Source organism: Podarcis vaucheri, assembly GCF_965113315.1.
Source record: "Podarcis vaucheri genome assembly, chromosome: 8".
Classification (NCBI taxonomy): domain Eukaryota; kingdom Metazoa; phylum Chordata; class Lepidosauria; order Squamata; family Lacertidae; genus Podarcis; species Podarcis vaucheri.
Window position 1 is genome coordinate 75,833,127 of NC_138766.1, and position 20,766 is coordinate 75,853,892.

The 20,766-nt window shown below is 42.2% G+C and overlaps 1 protein-coding gene across 3 annotated transcripts in view; it reads right to left on the reverse strand.

Annotated features, from left to right (window-relative positions):
- CSMD3 (CUB and Sushi multiple domains 3) overlaps nucleotides 1–20,766 on the reverse strand; it is a 603,606-nt gene that overhangs the window by 23,444 nt on the left and 559,396 nt on the right. For all 3 annotated transcript variants that reach the window (XM_082235380.1, XM_082235382.1, XM_082235381.1), the window contains 6 exons: nucleotides 19,222–19,401; nucleotides 17,982–18,155; nucleotides 10,989–11,162; nucleotides 10,579–10,652; nucleotides 1,906–2,017; nucleotides 746–925 (listed from right to left, as the gene is read on the reverse strand). In XM_082235380.1, the coding sequence (XP_082091506.1) occupies nucleotides 746–925; nucleotides 1,906–2,017; nucleotides 10,579–10,652; nucleotides 10,989–11,162; nucleotides 17,982–18,155; nucleotides 19,222–19,401 (894 nt within the window). The remainder of the gene's footprint in view (nucleotides 1–745; nucleotides 926–1,905; nucleotides 2,018–10,578; nucleotides 10,653–10,988; nucleotides 11,163–17,981; nucleotides 18,156–19,221; nucleotides 19,402–20,766) is intronic.

Consider the following 20,766-nt stretch of genomic DNA (forward strand, 5'->3'; position numbering starts at 1 on the left):
ATCACTAGGGTCAATTGCTTTTTCCGAACTTAACATTACACACTGCACCATACAATCATAAACTCTTAACAGACAAATGTAATCACATAGACATATACCTAAACCATGGTAGCCAGGTAACCAGGGGCAAGGGCAGAGGAAGGTGGGTGCGGGTCACCCCAGTTGTCACCACTGAGGGGGGTGACAAAATGCCGGGTGGTACTCACCACGGGGCCTGCAGTGCACCCGAGCTACGCATCTCTCCTGGAAGAGACACAGTGTCGTGGGTGCACGCAGGCTCCATGCTGCCCAAACGGTCCACCCGCTGCCTCCCCCCGCCAGCTGTAGGGTGGCTGAGTGGGAGGAGGCAGAGAGACTCTGGAGGCCCCGCTCTTGCCCCGCCCTGCTGCCACTGACCAGAGGTAGCCAGTGTGGTATCTTCCAGATGTTGCTGAACTACGATAGCTGGCTGATGAGAGCTGTAGTCAAATAACACATGGAGATCATCAAACTGGCTACTCCAGTTAAAATGATTATCTAAACTGGGTCCATGTGTAATGTGACATAATCACTGTGTGCATCCTCTGACCCCTTTCTCACAGCACAGGTTGGCTGGGATGAGAAGATATGTGGCATGGAATATCAAATTACAGGGGGGGGGGGGAGAGACTACAAAGAGAGACAGAGAGTGAGTGAGGGCAGTCTTCTGTCTCCCATCCTATCCAGTTCTGCCCTGAATAACTAAACAGGAGATGCAAGAAATTACCTTCGCATACAGGCACTTTCCCTGTCCAAGTGCCATCAGATCTGCAGACTCTGTGTTCCGAACCTCCCGCGAGAAAGAACCCTGGTTGGCAGTTGTATATCAGGGTATAACCAAGTGAAGGAAGATCCATCCCTGCAACATTCGTGTGAGCTGGCGATTCTGGCTGTTTGCAGTTGTGAGCTAAAAAGGAAGCCATAACTCATCACATATGTGACAAAACACAAGACAAAATAAAAATCATAGTTCCCCATGTATGGCTCTCCTACCCAGACAAAATTAGATGTCCCCCACACTAGCTATTTTTCGACAAAATGTCAAAACACACTCATTCCTCAAGGCTTTGGCAGGGGTGGGGTAAGATCCATGCTAAGCTGTTTACACTGTGGATATTAACTGATGCTTTAAAAAATAAAATAAAGACTGGATTTTCTAAGTATTAAGATATATATTTTCTGCAGGGTTTTGTTTTTTTTAATGTTTTAAGCTGCCCTGGGCTCCTTTTGGAGAGGAAGGTAAAAGAATAAATATGATAATATAAACTAACAGAAATAAACCATGGCATTGAAAGGCAGATATGATCAGTGCTTGAATTATACATGAAGAGGCAAGAGGACCCTTAACAAAAGCCACAAACTCCATCCTAAGACCCTCTAATGTAAACCAAATCGTGCCCACTCCTGTAGCTTTCTAAAAACAGAAGCGAAGGTTGCTGACACAAAAGGAAAAGGGGGCTTGAACCGTCCTGCCTCATGCCCCCATATAATTAGCAAAGGCACACAGGTCTGGATGTGCTTCACCTTATTTTGAAATAGCCTGATTCATGATATTTAAATTGTTTACATCAGTGTTATATCATTAGGATATTGTGGAAAACAAACCTTGATGCAGATAATGACCCAGCAAAAGTCACTAGCAAAACACCCACTGAGATCAAGGACCAGAAGTCTGCCCTTGTATTCTTTTTAAATATGTTTCTTACTTGTTTTTTTGCCACCCCGGGCTTCTTTTGGAGGCAGGGCAATATATAAAATCAATCAATCCATTTATTCCTCATACCACATTTAAACTAGAAATTACCAGGATGGCATCCAACATAACAACTTAAAACAATCCACTAAAACACACTGAATGCCACAAGAAGATATGTCTTATGGACTTACGTATGCATTCTGGCTGAATACCACTCCAGGTAAGATCTGGAAGACAGGTGCGTGTTGTAGAGCCTTGAATAAGGTAGCCTTTTCTGCAGTGAAACTGTACGACATTCCCCACCTATGAAAACATTATATTGATTTGGTCAAGACTAAATTAAATGGTGAATATGACACAAAATATCTCTACGCCTTCCCCAGCTCTGATTTTAATAATACCTATTTCTTTTCAGATGTAACTGTGGGGTTTTTTTGCTACCTGCTGCTCGAAGGGATCTATGAACAATGGGGATATTGCAATAAGATGACAGACAAAGTCTATACAGTCAACAATTTTTGGCTATTAGCATCTAAAAAGCCAAGTTCATTCAATAATTATTGGAACCATTATTGCTATTTGTTGCAAGCATTTAAGTAGCACTATGAAAAACATTTTATTTTCTGGCCGCACCCAACAAACAATTCTTAGTTCCTTCTGCTGCCAGGGACAACAGTGGCTTCCAATGACCTGTTAATTAAAACTCATTCAACTGGGGATAGGTTTATCATATGGAAGCATTATTGCCCTTGAACGCAACAGATACTAGAAAATTAAAAGCGATGAATAACCGTTATGAAAGCTTCAGACAATCAGGCTGCAACGTGAGTGTTTCAGTGATAGCATGAATTAACAATCTTCTGAAATGTCTCAAATTACACCTTTTCTCTAAGCTGGTTCTAGAATAACCACACACAAGTGGCTAGGCATAATGCAGAAAAGGGAGTAAGGGTATGTTTGGGGCGAAGGAGCTCATAAGCACACAAAAGGGCAGCACAATGAGTGCGAAGCTGTTGTTAATTTTCCAGTATTCATATTGCAATATTCACATTGCAATATTTATTTTCAGAATAAACACGCCACGTAGCCAATCAGACATCAATTTGCTCAGCTAATTGCAAATAAGTTTACGGTCATTTCAAATACCAGTATTTCAACAATAGCCTAGCATAGGCTTCATGTTCTGTTTTCTCTCAGGGCAGTAAAAAGACTTGTTAAAAAAAAAAAGCAGTTCCAGCCCTCTCTTTTAGGTCTGCTAAAAGCTTTCTTTGCATGAGGGCAAGCTGAAGAATGCCCATATTTTCTGCGATTGCTTGACTACACACAATATTGTTTCCCCCTTTTTGATAAACCCATTTCACAGGAATCCAAAAGGAGTCCCACTATGTACACCTCTCTTGCCCCAGTTCCTATAAATATCAAGTGCTAATCCCCCATCTCCTTGGGATTCAGCCTGTGTGCTGACATCACACACCTCCAGTGTCTCTTTTGACTGGATTGTTGCCACACAACCATCTTTCAACATCTTCCTGACACACAACATAAAAGCATAATCCCCATCATGCCTTGGTTTTTTCAAGCTTTTGGGGAGTTCTGCTGAACTACATACACAGATGCCGCTCTTTGCATAAGCGCTAGACTTAAATCAGAAATTACATTCATGTAAGCCTTCTACCTTGTAAGATTTGTTAGACTTTATTGCTTGCTTTATTTTTAATGCAGTTTCTGATTCATTCTGCTTCTGTAACTTGATGTAGAAGCCTGTTGTTGATCGTTAACTATAGTTGCAACTGGACTTTCCGCACAAGCCTCAAGCTGCCTGCTCACTTAGTGGATGCTGGAAGGTCTGATACCCACTGCTCCAAGATCTGGACTCCACATCTCCAGATTTTAAAAATAATTAATGTGGTGACAATTGTTGACTACTAAAGAGGTAAACAAATGCCTATCAGCATGTTCTACCTTGAATGAGAGGAAGCAAGTGAGCCCTTGTGACAGGACTCCTAGAACACTGAGCAAAACCCGCTGTCATGACATCAGAATTCTTCATTCCCGAAGACCCCACCTGCCCCCATTCTGCCAGAGAGTCATCCAGCAGAAGTTAATTGCCCAATTGCATGCCACCCAGTCACCCAATAAGACTCTAAGAGCTATACCAGATGGGATATTAATTGTCTTTACAATCATACAATGTTTTTTGGGGGGTGTTGGGGGTTAAATTAATAGAAGGGAATTGAATATTTTCCTTGCTCCTCATGGGCCTGGAAAAAAATGGCGCCCACCTACTCACAGCTTCCAATAGCTCCAGGTGGAACATTCCCATTGGTGACAATGGGTGTTTTCCTTCTGGGGCTATGAGCAGCTACAGAGTGAAGGATTTTCATCAGGACTGAGGCAGGTGAGGGGTGGATTAAAATTTCATCCCTTGCTTGTTCTTAATTTTTTAGTTTTATGTTTTTAAAAATCTATAAAATCTGATTGCTAAAGGCAAGTTAAGCATCACATCTAGTTTTGCCCTAAAACTGATCCTAAAGCAAACCTATGTACATGTAACTGCCATTTAAAATATTCACAGAGGTTGCATTTACCTTTTGAAGGATGGCAATCACAGGCCCTGAAGTTCATTTTGGTATTCTCAATGTCAGTTTCCTGATCTGATTTTCTCACATTTAATCAATATGTCTTGCACAAAATTGTTCTAACACAGTTCACTGTTGGCTAAATCTGAGACAAGTTTCTGTTTTATTAAAACTAGACATCAGAATTTGTTTTGGGTCCCCCCCCCCCTCATTGTTGAAACAAATGCTTTGGATGCAAAAGGTTTCAGGTTCCAATCATTGTGTCTTCAATTAGGACTGGGAAAACTTTAATGTTAAGGTGCCCGTGTTTACAGGAGCTGTAGCTCAGCAGTAGAGTACATGTTCTCCATGCTGAAGCTTTCAGCTTCAATTCCTGGTATCTCCAGTTAAAACAGGGTGTTGGAAAAATGCCCGGGAAGACCGTCACCTTCCCAAGACACCGAGGCGTCTCTCCGGTGGTCACCCTCTGGCTGTAAATCTTCCTCAATCCAGAGAGACTGGTAATAAGCGACCCCTCCATCCTGAGAGGAGCACACTCGTCTTCTGGCATCCCATTGCAGAAGAAAGAGACAATCCATAGCTCTAAACTGCTTTGTTTACATTGTCTATACACAGAGCTTCCATCCAGCATGTCTGCTGTCTCTGAGCAGCAGTACAGAAGAGCACACTTCACTCAGAAGCAAAAGTACCTTCTTACAGTACTGAGACCGAGCAGAGACTTCCTGTCTCACGCTCTCAGACACTATTGTGCTCTCAACAACCATTGTGCTGCTCCTCCCAGCTGGTGAGATAAAAATCCTAACAGAAAACCCACCTATTAAAACACACACACACACTTTATCTCATTTGTGACTTCCCCCTTTCCCCACATTACTGAAGTTATAACTGATATAATACCACAAAACACACAATCTTGGACTGACGTTATGTATAAATGTCTCAATATTCCAGGTGTTTTATCAAAGCAAACGTAGTCATTGGTTACACTTGGAAGGGGAAGATGCAAATACACTAAACAAACTAAAAGCTGCAGCAAACTGCATGCTTCACCTCTGGAATTCATTTTATATATACTTGTAAAGTATATACATAAGAAGGCTTTGCAGCACTGTTTACAGTCTGCTGCAGTTCATCTTCCACTAAAAACTGTGGTTTTCATTTCATTGGCTGTGGCAAAATAGCATAACTTACATAATTTACAATATTTATTACATATATTAAGTAAATTACATTGTCATTGTGTTATTCCACCTCATTTTGTTATTCCACCCCACAAGGGATGCCTTATGCTTCCCTGATTGTAAGTTCAGACTGAGTGGCTGAACTGAAGAGGACTATTGTCAGACAGGAAATAGGTAGGAGAAGAATTCAGGAAAAGTAGAAGCCACAGAACAAAACAAAACAAGTATAAGAAATGGGGAAACCCTTTCATTTCTGTTTTGTATCTAACACTGCACTTTTCTGTTGCTAAACAAACTCATCTTCCTGTTCTATCACTTTCCTACATTTCATAAGCATTAAATTCACAGGAAAGAATGACTTTCTAAGTTGCTCCTTATCTCCATGCTGAGTTTCATACTGATATTCATAAAACTTACCCAAAAGCTAATAGAAGGCTACCACTAGTGTAATGGATCTATTTTTCTTTCTAAATTCAGATTGTGCCTTGGATCCTTTCAGGTTTAATAAAAAGGAAGTTGCTGAATTTACACACACGTACACACACACAAAATAAATTGGGGGGAAAAGAATTGAGCTTAAAAGTATTGCATACGTGACAGATTTATCCAAATAAATCCAAGTTATTTCAGCTCAGTGCCGTGTTGTCCTGTAATGGCTTGTCGTCAGAGCGCTATAAACAATTTCCTATGTTACCAGCAGTACCTCTACACAAATATTTCAAGCCCACAGTTCATTTCATGGAAGCAATTTGTTTTGGAAGCTTGCAGATGAAGTTGGTAAAATCTGACACCCAAAATATATTTTGCATTTGTACAATCTGTTCAGCTGTTCAGAAAATATCAACAGTACAACGAAGTGCTGGGCAGGTTGTCACAGACACTAAATGCACAGAATTATTGTTCATGTTATGTTACAGGTTCATTTACATGCCTCAGATGAGATTCAAAGTAGGGCTAAAGGGGCATACATCTGCATGCATATCAGCAATTTTATTAGTATCCACATTGGTGACAATGGGAAGCTACAGAAACAAATATCAGATGAAAAAACTGTTCAGACATGTGGAGTCATCCTCATCCCAGAGTTTTGTTTTCCTTTTAAAAAATGTAGGCTGCAGTTTTCTAGCTGAAGACTGGAGTAGGACATCTTGGGGCTTGTACACCCTTTGCACTGGATTTTGTTCTGTATAAAATCCCTTTGCAGTGGGAAAGTACATACAAACACACACACATATCTTTTCCCATTTGGGTGAAAAATTGCTTGGGGAAAAGTGTCATCTTGTGGTGCCTTTACATACTTATGATCCTGTGGCTGTGTTTTATAAAATAAAAGAAAAAAGGAGCAAAGAAAGAAACTAGGTATTGTTACGAATGCTGGCCGGATATTGCTGCCATTACCTATATCAGCCAAGTTGTTTGCTAATGCCATAAAATGGCTGGTAGATTTCTTCCATGAGCTAATGGTAGAGAAACAGATGGAAAGGTTTCTTAAGGGTTTTCAATGGGAGAGACCACTGGAATCTGGAAGGTGATGCTCCCTCTCTCTGAGCTAAGGAGGGGAGGAGGATTTAAAACTAAATGCCTGTATGGGGAAAACAACAGTCTGGGGAGGAATGCAGTGGGGGGAGACAGAGAGAGAGAGAAAAGAGGCAGCTGTGAGCTCTGAAAGCATCAGGGACAGTGTGTATCACTGCTTCCTCTACTTATGATCTGTTTCAACCTTTCAAAAACTGGTATCCTCTACATGTTGTTGGCCTTAAACTCCCATCAGTCCCAAGCCTCATGGTCAACAGCCAGCTCTAGCAACATCTGAAGGGTACCAGATTGGTGAAAGCTTTGTCTATTTATATATTTGCAAGTTAAACCAAATATTACAAAAAATACCATGCCCCCAGTGAGCTTTTCTCCAAAACGAAGCCAAGCCCAGCAAGTGCGCCTGTGAAATCGTGGAGAAATCAGAACCATAGAATATTAGAAATTAAATAATATATATACAGCATATGATTGGAAGTTTTGTAGGGTTTCACCCTAGGGACCTTATTCTGGAAATCGTCTAATACTAATCTTTGAAAGCAGAGAGGTGCTTGTTTATTTCAGATATGAGGTCAGTGTCATTTTTTTGCAGAGGTCTGGAAGGCTTTGGAGCAGTTAAACTTGTGTATGAGTTTAACAAAAACATAGGGGTCAATGGTTTCCAGTGCTATTCATTACTACTGAGCAGGGATAAAAACATAATAAGAGCCCTGCTGGGTCTGGGCAATTGTTATAGATTTGTTCTATCATTGTAGATTTGTGGGGGGGACGACCCCTAAACCCTAGAAATTAATAAATGTAGGATTTTGATTATTTGGGATGTGAAGTGAGGAATATCAGCTGCAGAATTATTCATGGGATATCCTTTGCAAAATGACCTGGCCAAGCTAGGACCATTAAGAAACCATACAGGGCCATTGAGAGCTATTGGCAATGCAAAAGAACTTGTCCCCCTTGCCCTGAGGTGTGAAGAGAGACTGGGGGGTTGGAAGGTTGCCAAGGTTGGAAGGGTGTGAGGTGACAGGCAAAGTGAATCTTGAGCAAGGGTTGTTGGAAAGAAGAAGGGGAAAGATAGACTTGGATCCATCTTGGGCAAGATGGCTGAAGGCTAGCAGCACTGCTGTGGGGGACAAGCTCATCTTGAAATGACCATGCCGTAAGATCTGGATTCTCTCCACGCAGGCTGTAGGTGTAAATAGTTGAATAAACCATATTTCTTAAAGCTACAACATTTTCTGCCGTCTCTCGATTCTCCAAAGGAACACGGACCCTGGGCGAGTGCCTGCAACCCCATGGACTCTTGCTACTGTTTGGCATAGAGAGCACCCAACTTTTGTAACAGTATGTTTGCACAGTGGCAGACCAGATGCCTATGGGAAGCCCATGAGTAAGACCTGAGCACAAGAGCACTCTCCCCTTTTGTGGTCTCAAGAAGAAGAGTTTGGATTTGATATCCCGCTTTATCACTACCCGAAGGAGTCTCAAAGCGGCTAACATTCTCCTTTCCCTTCCTCCCCCACAACAAACACTCTGAGAGGTGAGTGAGGCTGAGACTCCAGAGAAGTGTGATTAGCCCAAGGTCACCCAGCAGCTGCATGTGGAGGAGCGGAGACCAGTGGTGTAGTGTGGGTTGTCAGCACCCGGGGCAAGGCAAGCAATTTGCGCCCCCTAACCCCTAACCTGCCGCCGCTACCAGCTTCTTCTTGCTGCTGCCTGGTATGGTCTGGTGTGGTTCTCTCCCACGCTCAGCGCTGCGCTGGGTGGCCGCTGCACTGTCCCTCCCACAGATAGTCCCTCTCTCTCTCTCCGCACCGCACGCCTGGCACCCCCCCTCCACAGTGGGCGGCGACCCGGCGGCTCGGATCGGATTCGCACAGCCAGCACTGCAGTGAGAGAGTGTGAGTGAGCCAGGTAGGGGCAGAGAGCTGAGAGTGCGAGCGCCCCCCCAGATGTTGCGCCCAGTGCAGCTGGCCCCCCTGCACCCCCCATGCTCCGCCACTGGCGGAGACACGAACCCGGTTCACCAGATTACGAGTCTACCGCTCTTAACCACTACACCACATTGGCTTCCTAGCAACTGGTATTCAGAAGCAGTGTGCCTTTGACCATGGAGGCAGAACATAGTATCTCACCCAGACCTGCTTCTTTAAAAATCGAAGCTCCTGATCCTTTGTGGCTGTGGAGAAAAACTTGAAAATATATGGGTCATCCTTGCTCAATTCCCAAAGCTCTGAATCTCCTTTACTGCCTTGCAAAGCTCCTTTCTCTTCTCCCTTGGCTACTATATCTTTCCTACTGTATTTACTGAATATCTATCCCTACTATTCATCCCTTTCATTTCCTCCAGGCTCAGCACTACTGTCTTCTTCACTCTTTCAAGTTGCTTCCTACAAATTCTGCCAGAAGGCTTTTTTAAGTGGCAGATGCGCTTACAGTACAATTTCATGCATGTTTATTTGGAAAGTAAGTCGTGAGTGTGTTCAGTGGGGCATAGTCCCTAGTAACTGTGCTTGGGATTGCAGCCTTAAACACTGAACTATCTTTAAAATTTGTGCCGAATATTTGCAAACACAGATGCTCGCTGTGCTTTGGAAGCTCCCAAGGCATTACTGCCATTGCATTCAAGCCTTTATGAGCACTTTCTAATGCAGAATTTTATGCATTACAATATAGTACAAATCAATGCAAATTCTGCGAGAACCATGGCCTTGGTTTTTTTCTATACTTACTGATAGCATGGTGATATGTTTGCATTATATCAGTTTAGCTCCAGAGCAATTAGAATCTCTCTTTATGAGATTTTATTTCTGTGAACAAATATGGAGGTCTTTCATGTTTAATGGGATTTTTTTTTCATTTACACATCTAAAAAGAAAACTTCCACAGTATGTTTCCAAACAGTATGAGATTGGCTATTCTTATATTTATATTAAACGGGGGCAAAGTATTCTACTCTAAAAATGGGTCACAAACGTGTTATGAAAATATTTGTTTAAACTTAAAATTTGAAAAAGTATGGGTGACAGTAAAAGATCCTATAAACTGAAATTGCCATTCAGTCACATAGATTTGAGCATGATATATTGAAACCCATAGATCATCAGAAGTAATAACATACCAACATAATAAATCAAGGGGGGGTGACCTCATATAAATTATGAGTTTCCACAGGGTTGGAGGATCCATAATCCCACTACTGCACTTTTGGGTTGTTAATAATGTCAATAAAATTTAGAGAGAAAATAAAATAAAAATTGAAAGATATATAAAACTCACTAAAATGATAAAGCTCTGGGCTCAAAGATTTCCAGACTTTCACATAACTGATCAGTTTCAGACCACAGTAGAGCCATCCTTGCTCATTTTCCCATACTCATTATGCTTATGTGGCAACAAAACAAAAATAAAGAAAATATTGTAGCATTTTAAGAAATGTGAAACAAGGGACGAGAATTAGCAAGGCACAACTAACAACTTTTCAGACATTGCTGGCAAACGTTTGGTAAAGCAGGAGTGGTTCTCAACAGACCACAGTTGTTGAATGAAATGTAAATTCATCTGTCACTCCTACCTGATAGCCAAATGTATTGTTTTGTGATCCATGACGGGGTACTCCAGGGTTATCACAGGCTGTACGGGTGGGTTCTAAGTCAAGGAGAAAATTGTAAAAGTAAAGGACTTGTTAAATTCATAATGGTTTGCAACCAAATTCATGCATTCATTTTCAAAACTGTCCGCATTTAAACTGAGGTGCTCAAACACTATTCTCAAAACTGATCAATGCAACTTAATTGGTAGTATACAGAGGCATATTCAAGCAAATATTCAGTACTCTACCCTTGGGAGCCAGTCTGCAGGAATCAAAACCCTTTGCTACACAAGTAGATGTTGTGGATTGCGCCCAGTGAAAATGGGCCCATGAGTGAAAAGTGTAAAGAAAGGAGAAGAGTATGCAACAAATTTGGGCAGGTCCCACTGTACCTATGCAACGAGGAGATGATCCACTCCATGTACCATCTGCTTGACATATCCGAGTACTAGAACCAACCAGCACAAATGGGAGATTACAGCTGAAAGAGACTTCTGACTGATAAATGAAACTCTTGCCTTCCCGTTTGCCTTGACCAGGTACTCCCGGGTCACCACAAAACTTTGCTGTGGAGAAGAAAAAAGAAATACATGGAAAATATGTTGATAGTGATCGCTTCCAAACTCATTGGATTAATTTGTTTGGAGATGTAGAATGGCAGCACAAGGTTTCCTACTCTGTCTCCTTCGCTGCTCCATTATGTGATGTGGAATTTTAGAGAGCAGAATCATACAACTGCAGAGTTGAAAATGACTCTAAGGGTCATTGAACCCAATCCCCTGTAATGAAGGAATGACAGCTATAGAATCCCTGACAGCTATAGAATCCCCAACATCTGTTAAGACCTAGTTCTGCAAAATGTTAAGGTCATCTTCAATCCTCATTCTAATTTCTGAAGTATTAGCTACCCGTTCCAGCTTCCTGTCATAAGCATACTTGATGAACATCCCCTAAATAAATTTATCCAAGTCATAAATGTTGAACCCAGGTCATAACTTTGCAGCACTCCGCTTGTTACTTTTTCCTCGGGCTAATGAGGGACCATTGGTTAGCACAGTTAACTATCTACAAATCCAGGGGTTTTTTTTCAGCTACAACTCACTGGATCTCAGTTCTGGCACCTCTCAGTTGCACACCATTGCCCTTATAAAAGAACAAGGGAGGTGTTCATGGTGAGTTCCTGCACCTCTTTTTCTAGAAAAACAGCAAATCCACCTAACAATAACATATTTTAGCCCACTATTCATGTGCATGAATTTTATTATTTTGGTCACAGACCAGTTCCAGCCCACATACAATATCAAGGAAGTCATAAAACAGGATAGGGATACATTTGAATTTGCAATTAGGTATAACAGGGTCAATGCAGATATAGCAACAGTTTAAAAATATATAAATTAAAACTTAGTCACTAACATATAACCTAAAATTATCATTTAAGGCCTTAATCATTATGATAACACAGCTTGTTCCCTAGGTTTTATAGCAATCACACAGAATTTGGCTACCCTTAACGTGATCTCAGGATCCTTGTCCTCTACCAGGGATTTTAGACATTGAAGTTCAGATTCATTTGGAGATTTTTGCATAGCAGGGGTAATAAATATAGAGCTTATATCCCCGTAGAAGCGGCAGTGTAACAAGGCACAAGAGACAGTTTCTACCTCCATCAAGCCGCAGGGGCAGACTCGTTCCGCGTATGGTTTACCCTCGATTCTGCCCTGCAATAAGGCAGATAGCAGTACGTTGAATCTAGTGAGGGTAAATGACCATCTGTATTTAGGTATTTGTGATTTTGACAAATAATTTGCTGGGTAAATCCTCTCCCATCTATTCATGTGCATGTACACACGCACAGCAAAGAGTTAGACTCATGTGCGCTTCATATCTGGATGTCAAGAGCTACTAAGTATGTGTAGTTATTATGCAGAGGGTTCAAAGTTGTTGTGTTTTTATTTATTACTGCTCCTTTGTATTAATAAGAACCCAAACCTTCAAAAACAAATTTTGAAACATTCCTCACACAAATAAATAATCTAATTCATAGCATTCTGGGAGTTGGGTTATTTTTTCCAGGAAGAATTTGTGGAGGAACATCATTCATCTTTCCTCTCTCTCCTTCTTCAGCCTTTCCCCAGCTATATGCTATTGTTGGATGCTTAGTAACTCCATGTCTGAATAGGTAACCATGGAAACTAGACACCATCGCAATTCACATCACTCTTATTTTTCCCTAGAATACGGAGGTATGCAAAAGAAACATTACCATTTGTAGCAGACCAAGTTCTGGGGTTTTTCTCTTTTCCCCAACAGAAGTTTGCACTTCACTAATTACCAAAGCAACCTGACCATGTGTGAAAGTGATAATTAATAACACTTCTATCTTATGCCGCAATTAACTGGGGAGGCAGTGCAGAATGCAGCCAAACCGTGGCAGATATCCTCTCTGATGCAGGGATATAGTTGAGCGACAGGAAATAATTCTTCAACTCAAAGGAAGCCAAGGATGCAAAAATAGGAGACTGCTGAAAAATACACTGGTTTGTTTCAGATTATTCCATGCAGAGTAGCCCCAGGGATGCAGCCACATGAATGACATAATGTCTAACATGGCATGCCCATGGATGCAGCCATTAAGTCACAGCAGCAATCTGCATGATGGGGATGGCTGAAAAATATACCATCACATTCACATGAATCACCATAGGATGCCACTAGTATCTGTGGATTTGAAAGGTTAAGACATCACCTCTCTCCATAATGCTGAACGCCCAGCTTGGCTATTGAGAACACAAATGCACCTTCACTTTTGACTTCTCACCCATAATACTATGCAGACAGACTTGGAAGAAAAGTTGAGGACTTTTACTTGTGTGCTTGAATGTACCACAGCTGAAAGGCTGAGGATTTGTAACAGTAGATTTATAGATAAATATAATTTTTTTTCCATTGGAATAAAACTGGGAACTAGAACAATAATTATAGCTGCTTGGTAGACCACATGCTTTACATGCAAAAGCTCCCAAATTCAATCCCCCCCCCCCCATCTTGAGGTAGGACAGAGAAGTCACCCATCTGAAACTCTGAAGCCTTGCTACCCGTCAGGGTAGCTCAGTTCTGAACTAGATAGACCAATGGTCTGACTCAATACAGAACATAATCCTTTAATCCTATAATAAGACAGTGAGCTGAGTAATTAGGAAGTGCTGAATTGTGTGACAAGTAGTCACAAGTTAGACAAGCTACTGTTTCCCACTTTGATTGATTCTTGAGCAATTTTGAGCAATAGTGCATATTGCTATATAATTAGGCAAATAAAAAGCAAAACATATAGCCAGTGGTTTTTTTCCTTAAAAAAGAATGTTTAGGGCTACTCTCATTTTCTTACTCATATTGAAATACTGTCCCTCAATGAGGCCAAACTTAGATTCATAAAATGTTTAGGGGTATGCGTACTCCTGTGTACCCCCAGAAAAAAGCACTGCATATAGAAGTAAGTTCTGAATAGATGCCTGCAAAATCTGTATTGAAGAGTAAAGTTACAAGCTAACCACTTGATACAACAATATAATGAACTGCATCCTTAGAGACTTCGTGTAATGCAAGATATCCTTCCCCAAAGATTCCTAAGTAAGCTTAAGAGTAATGTGATAAGAGGACCAGTCCCCTTGTGAATCAGTAACTAGTGAAAGCAGAGGTTAGGAGTAAATTCGCAGAGCTCCTATGAGAAGGCTTCCATGCAATATTAGGACCACTTTCACATAAATGCATTGGCCTCATGTAGAGGTTTTCCCTGAATCTGCTAAGAAGGCAATAGTGCATATTGTGAGAATATGTGCAAAAAATTATTAGGGATTCTAGCCTAAGATTGCAATCTAAGAAGCAGAGCAGTCCCATTTGCCCCTCTTCCTGCCCAACACACAGAGACAGAGGCTCTTATGTCTAAATAAGAAACAGATATTTATTCAAGCTAGCAACACTACGGGGGTGACCATTTTGTGTGGGGGTTCCATTCCTGGCATAAGCCTGCCCCGTTCCACCCCTGTTCTCTTCTCCTCCAGGCCCCAAAGGTCCCACAGGTTGGCGGTTGCGCATCAATTGGACACAAACAAAATGGTCACTGCCTGTATTGTCTTGGCAGCAGACACAGAGTTTGGGAATCAGAGTTTGGGAATTCAGGAGATCAGTATTCAGGCAAGACATTCAGAACTGGACAGAAGCGATAAAGATGTCTCAACACAAAGGCAGATTTAGTGGAACATGACCGGTTTGGTCACACCAGGCACAGAGCCTTGGGGGTGCCACAACTATTATTTATAACTGACAGAGAGATGCAGGGTGTGGGTGTCTGTTGCTGAATCTTGGCATCACACAGGGCACCGCTGAAGACCCCAAGATCTGCCACCACTCATAGTTTTTATGCTCTGCCTGCCAAACTTTGAAAGATGAGGCATGACACCCCCACTTGCTTTCTTTGGAAGAATATTGGGGTTGTAACACCTCTGAGGTGTTTGAGTCTGTGGAGGCAGCACCTGGTTCTAGATGATAATACTTCACCCTCTTGTTCAGGCTCCTGATCACTTGCTGCTGCCTCTAGAGCAGTGGTTCTCAACCTGTTGGTCCCCAGATGTTGTTGGACTACAACTCCCATCATTCCTGACCACTGGCCATGTTGGATAGGAATGATGAGAGTTGTAGTCCAACAACATTTGGGGACCTACAGGTTGAGAACCACTGCTCTAGAGTTTCCTTTCCCCCACCTTGGCTACCCCTAGCCCACCCCAGGCTCCACTGAGATTCTCTGCTCTATTAGGAGGTTGTTGGGGTGGGGTTTGGAGCCAGCATCTCTCCTCCATCTTCTGAACTGGCTGAAGTTGAGGCAGGAAGAGTCCCCACTCTGATTTCTCCAGCTCTGGTTCCCACCAATCAGCCTCCCCTCCATCTCTTCCTCCTTCTGCATCAAGGCCTTGCCAACACAAGCCCAGTCTTGACAGCACTGTGGGGTTCATGATCTCACTGTTGCCAGGAGACTACTTCTGGGTTAAATAGCTTGGGATTCCAACTTAACTTGCATGAGTCATTGGGTGTAATGAATTCAGTGGGACTCCGCTTTTTAGGGAAGATGCATAGGATCCATCAGTGCAGCGCTCCAAATATGTACCAAATAGCCTCAAAGTCTTGGCTGAATCACATCCGGTTGCCCATATGGTCCTATTAGTACTTTCCCTGGCACAATACATAGAGAGCATTTGCAATGTTCTTTCGCTGGCACAATACATAGAGAGCTGCATTTCTCAGGTAATCAAATCCACTGCAGTTATTTTGTTTTTTTAAAAAAAGGTTAGTGGTGTGTTGTTGTTGTTTTTTAAAAAAGAAGAAAAATCAATGCATGAAGCACAGTGTAAAGAGCCAGCATACATTTGTTATTGTAATGAAATCTGCAGCGGTGCAAAATCCATCAATGTCAGCAATTTTATGATAATAAAAATTTCTGTATAAAACAGGTGATTTAATATAATATTGGAACAAAAAGTCCAGTTGTCAGAGACAAAGCCTGAAGTCTCTTCTGTACTCCTGGCAGGGCCAGTCCTTAGTGTTGCCTGAGTAGAGTGCTGGTTCAAACTTGCTTCTGGTGGCACTTTTGTCATATTTGACAAGATTGCTTTACCAGTGCAAAATATGAGACAAAACACTGCCATTGATTCCTCTTCTGTGTCTATGTTCTCCTTGGAAACTGGAATACTCACAGTTTACAGAAACAAGGACCCTAAGAGGTAAAGATGTTTTTGTCTCAAGCTAACAAACAAAAAACATCATTCTGAGTCAGCTCTCCCTTCCACCAGCCAGGGCCAGCTTCAGGTTATAGTCCTTGGCAAAAGAAAAAAGAAAGAAAACCAAAGATCCCAAACAAACAACTTAAAAAGCAGTCCTAAGTTTAGCAAGCCAGCAGAGTTGCCCCATCTCAAACTCTGAGCTGGCCTGAGTCTGGTAGAGGGAAAATAAGTATTATATAGAAGGATCTGGCAACTTCTGTTTCAGTGTATCTGAAGAAGTGTGCATGCACACGGAAGCTTATACCAAGAACTAACTTAGTTGGTCTTTAAGGTGCTACAAGAAGGAATTTTTTTATTTAAAATGGAGTTTGACATGGATTGGGACGCAGGTGGTGCTGTGTTCCAAATCACTCAGCCTCTTGAGCTTGAAGATCATAAGGTCGAAGGTTCAAATCCGCCTGACAGGTTGAGCTCTCATTGTTCTGTTCCAGCTCCTGTCAGCCTAGCAGTTTGAAAGCATACCAGTGCAAGTAGATAAATAGGTACCACTCCAGCAGGAATGTAAATGGCATTTCCATGTGCTCTGGCACTCGTCTCGGGGTTCTGTGCACCAGAGCGGTTTAGTCATGCTGGCCACATGACCTGGAAAGGTGTCCATGCACAAATGCCAGTTCCCTTAGCCTGAAAGCAGAGATGAGTGCCGCGCCCCATAGTCAAATTCAACTGGACTTAAGCGTCCAAGGATCCTTTACCTTTTACCTTTCTCTGACATACCCCACACTTTACTAGTCCCACTGTGTTGCCAGATCACATGACTCAGCTGAAAAAAGGGTTGAAATAGGTGGACATTTAGGTGGACTTTGTCCTGCTCTGTCCCCAAAACACCCCTTTTGGAATTTATGCCACTGTATATTCTGTTGGTTCACATTCCAGTGGTTGAGTCAGCATAGCTCCAGCATAGCTCCAGCTCAGCACATGAGTCATCTATTCAAATTCACTCATCTTGGAGGATACAGGGCTTTGAATGAGCTCAGAAACAGAGGTAGGGTGATGGCACCCTACCAGCGCCGCGCTGCCAGGGGTGGTGTGCTCCCCCCACAGTCCTCTTCCTCCGCCAGTGGGTGGGGACAGTTTGCTGGAAGAGGTAAGCTTTAAGCCACCAGTGAAACATGAAACATGAATGCGAAAGGAGCTTATTTAAGCTCTCAGGGCAGTGAAGTCCACACATGTAATGCTTCCATGAGGGATGGGGGCTTTAGTATCAACCATTTCTCAGAAGGCAAGGGCATGAACAAAAGAGCTATACCTGCTGGGTTCAGGAGAAGGACAGATTCATATGGCGGAAGAACACATTGTGGATCTGAGATGAGGGACCTCTGTTCCTCCAGATGTTGCTGAACTCCAATTCCTAGCAGTTTCAGTCAGCACAGTCAAAGGTCAGAGGTCAAGGAGGTTGCAGTTCAACATCTGGAGGGCTGGAAGGTTCCCATCCCTTATCTATGCATCTACCTACTGGCACATTATCAAAATGTGTTGGTTTAAAAAAAAGAGATTTTTTTAAAAATTGGCATAACTCTCAGAATAAAATGTAATAATTAAAGAGCTACTTACGTAAGCACTGAGGTACTTCTCCACTCCATGTTCCATTCCCAACACAGGTCAAAACAGCCGGAAAAGATAGTTCATAGCCAGGAGAACAGACATAGCTAATACTAAATCCCCAGTCAAAATTTGTCCCTTCTTGCCTTCCATTAGAAATCTGGGGTGGAGTTGGACAGGTAACAGCTGTAAAAACATTTAGAGTCATTAGGAACAGCACCTGCAAATGTCCCCAGTGTCTTTAGTTAGTAGGAGAACCATATGTGCCAATTTAACATTTTTGGAGCACAGTATAATTTTTTTGGGTAGTATCACTACTGGAATAACCACATTTCCTTGAGAGTTATTTCATGAAACACCTTGCTTACTCCTTTTCATAGCTTAATATATGTGATGCTGAGTGATGAATCTTGACAACAAAAGGTGATTTGGAAAGGTGTTAAAGAAACGAAATTAAGGATCTGTCACACACACATACAAAACTCCACACATTTGAATTCACTGCATAACTCAGTGCTGCATTTCATAAATCTCTTCTTTGCTTTCTTTCTTTAAAAGGAAATGACCTTTCAATATTATTAATTGTTTTTAGCTACCATGTCAGTAGAGGCTTAGATCCTAAGTTAACTTAAGGGATTCACAGAAGGAAAGTGTTCCATGCCCCATGCAGCATCCTAGATCACCGATAAGCCTCTTTGGAGGGTAAGGGTGTCCTCCTGAACAATATTGGTGTGGAGGGAGAAGGAAGAACTGCTGCAAATTGGGTGGACTTTCACCTTCATTTGGGTGATTCTGCCCACCTTCAATGTGTCATCAAACTTTGGTCAGGAGGGTCCCTTAATCCTTTGGAGAGGCATTTTGGGTAGCTGATGTAATCAAGTGCTTTACCAATAAAGAACTAAACTTCCGATTGCATGTCCTCATTGTATAGGAGCTAGATGTGCTCAGGACATAGAAATGGGTCCAGAATCTGCTGGAAAGTGGCACGTCCAGTGGCTTCTTCAGAAACACTTTGACCCTATTGGAAACTATAACTCCAGTCCTGATTCCAACTCTCTCAAAATTCATCTCATGCATACTCACCAGCAATAGATATTTTGTTTTGTACTTTTGGTTGATGCCTGGGACCGCAGAAAGGAAGAGACTGTGCAGATCGCAGTACACAGCTGGTTTACTGAACAAGTATGCTGTACCAAAACGAACCATTAGAGAGAACTGCACAAGAAACATTCTGCAAATAAAAAAACGATACCTTTACATGCTGGGAGCATTCCACTCCATGTGCCATTAGTGGTGCAAGTACGAATCTGGGAGCTGTTGGATTCCATGGTGTAACCAGGCTGGCACATATAGGTAACGTTTTGTCCAACAACGTTATCATCACCGTATCTCAGTCCATTGGCTGGTATACCTGGATCCCCACAACTGATTACTGTGAGAAAATGAGTTAAATAACAGGTAATATAGGGGCAAGGAATGCAGGTGGAAATATTTCTTTTTGGAAGGTGGTAGAATGGTAAAATCAATCATTTATTAAGGGAACAATCGAAACCCAAAATCTGCTGGGAGTTAGGATCTGATGGATCCCTGGTTCAGCTGGCTGGTTCCTGATGCATCTGAGCTATACTGACACAAGACCCCCATTCCAGATAATATGGCAATATGCCAGTAAAACCTCCTCATCCTGCCAGAGATAGGACATAGCCAGTTGAGCAAAGAGTGGTGGAGCTTACGGTGATGTAAGTATCCCCCCAAAATCAGCATTCTAGGGGAGTAGTGGTGGAGGGACTGGGCAGGGAGACTTGTGCCAGATTCTAACCCCATTCAGCTCACTCACACAACCTGGCAACCTGGTGGGATTTATGTTGGCAAACAGAATAGTGCAAATAAACTCTATATTAAAGGCTTATTCTCCCTCTGCTAGGCTTAGGCTGCCTCAGCTAGCAAGAGCTGTGCTGCTGAACTGACTGTGCAGTAGGGACCACCGTATAGCACGCCAAAGGCCATGCAGCAACAGTACCAATGAAACAATACAGATCATACATGCATAATATGAGCCAACATCCATGAATTTGCTAGAGACACCAACAAACTCAGATCTAGCTTAGTTGAACCTCTCAATCACCAAAACAATTTATAGTGATTTTATCTAATTCTTTATTCCTGATTCCCCCACCACCACCTCAAGCCAGTACATGAAGAGCCACTCTATGTGTTATGAAGTTATTATTGCCCCTGAAAAGAAACCAAACCATTTCTGCAGAGGGGTACCTGCTTGCTGGTGTGAGGAAAGGTTTCAGAAAGCAATCTCTTGGGACCCTATTATAAGGGACAGGCTAACAGATAATGAGTGATGTCTTCCACCTGAGATTGACCACAAATGCAAAGTCTGCCTGCGTACATGACCTTGTTGTATCAGCCATCCAAGACTGCAGTGGACATCACTTGCAAAAGCAGCTCAATGAAAGCATTTCCTAAGGAAGCTGGGGAGAGTTTGGTCAGAAAACTAGCTCTAAAATGCTCTGTTCTCAAGAGTGGATACCAAAGGGGAAATTGGGTGTTTCTAATTAGTTGCAGGTCCCTTTTGGATTCTATCCAGAAGAGCTAATCCCTTATTCAAGGTCAAAGCAGAGCTCAGTTCTGGAAAATAGTAATAGTCTAAAACATATTGACAAGCTGCTTTCCAGAGTTGTTTATCACCCAATTCCATAGACCACAGAGCAAGAAAACGCTCAATAGGAATAGTGGCAATTTAAAAAATATACTTTAACTGAGCACAGTCTGTGCTTGCCTTAAT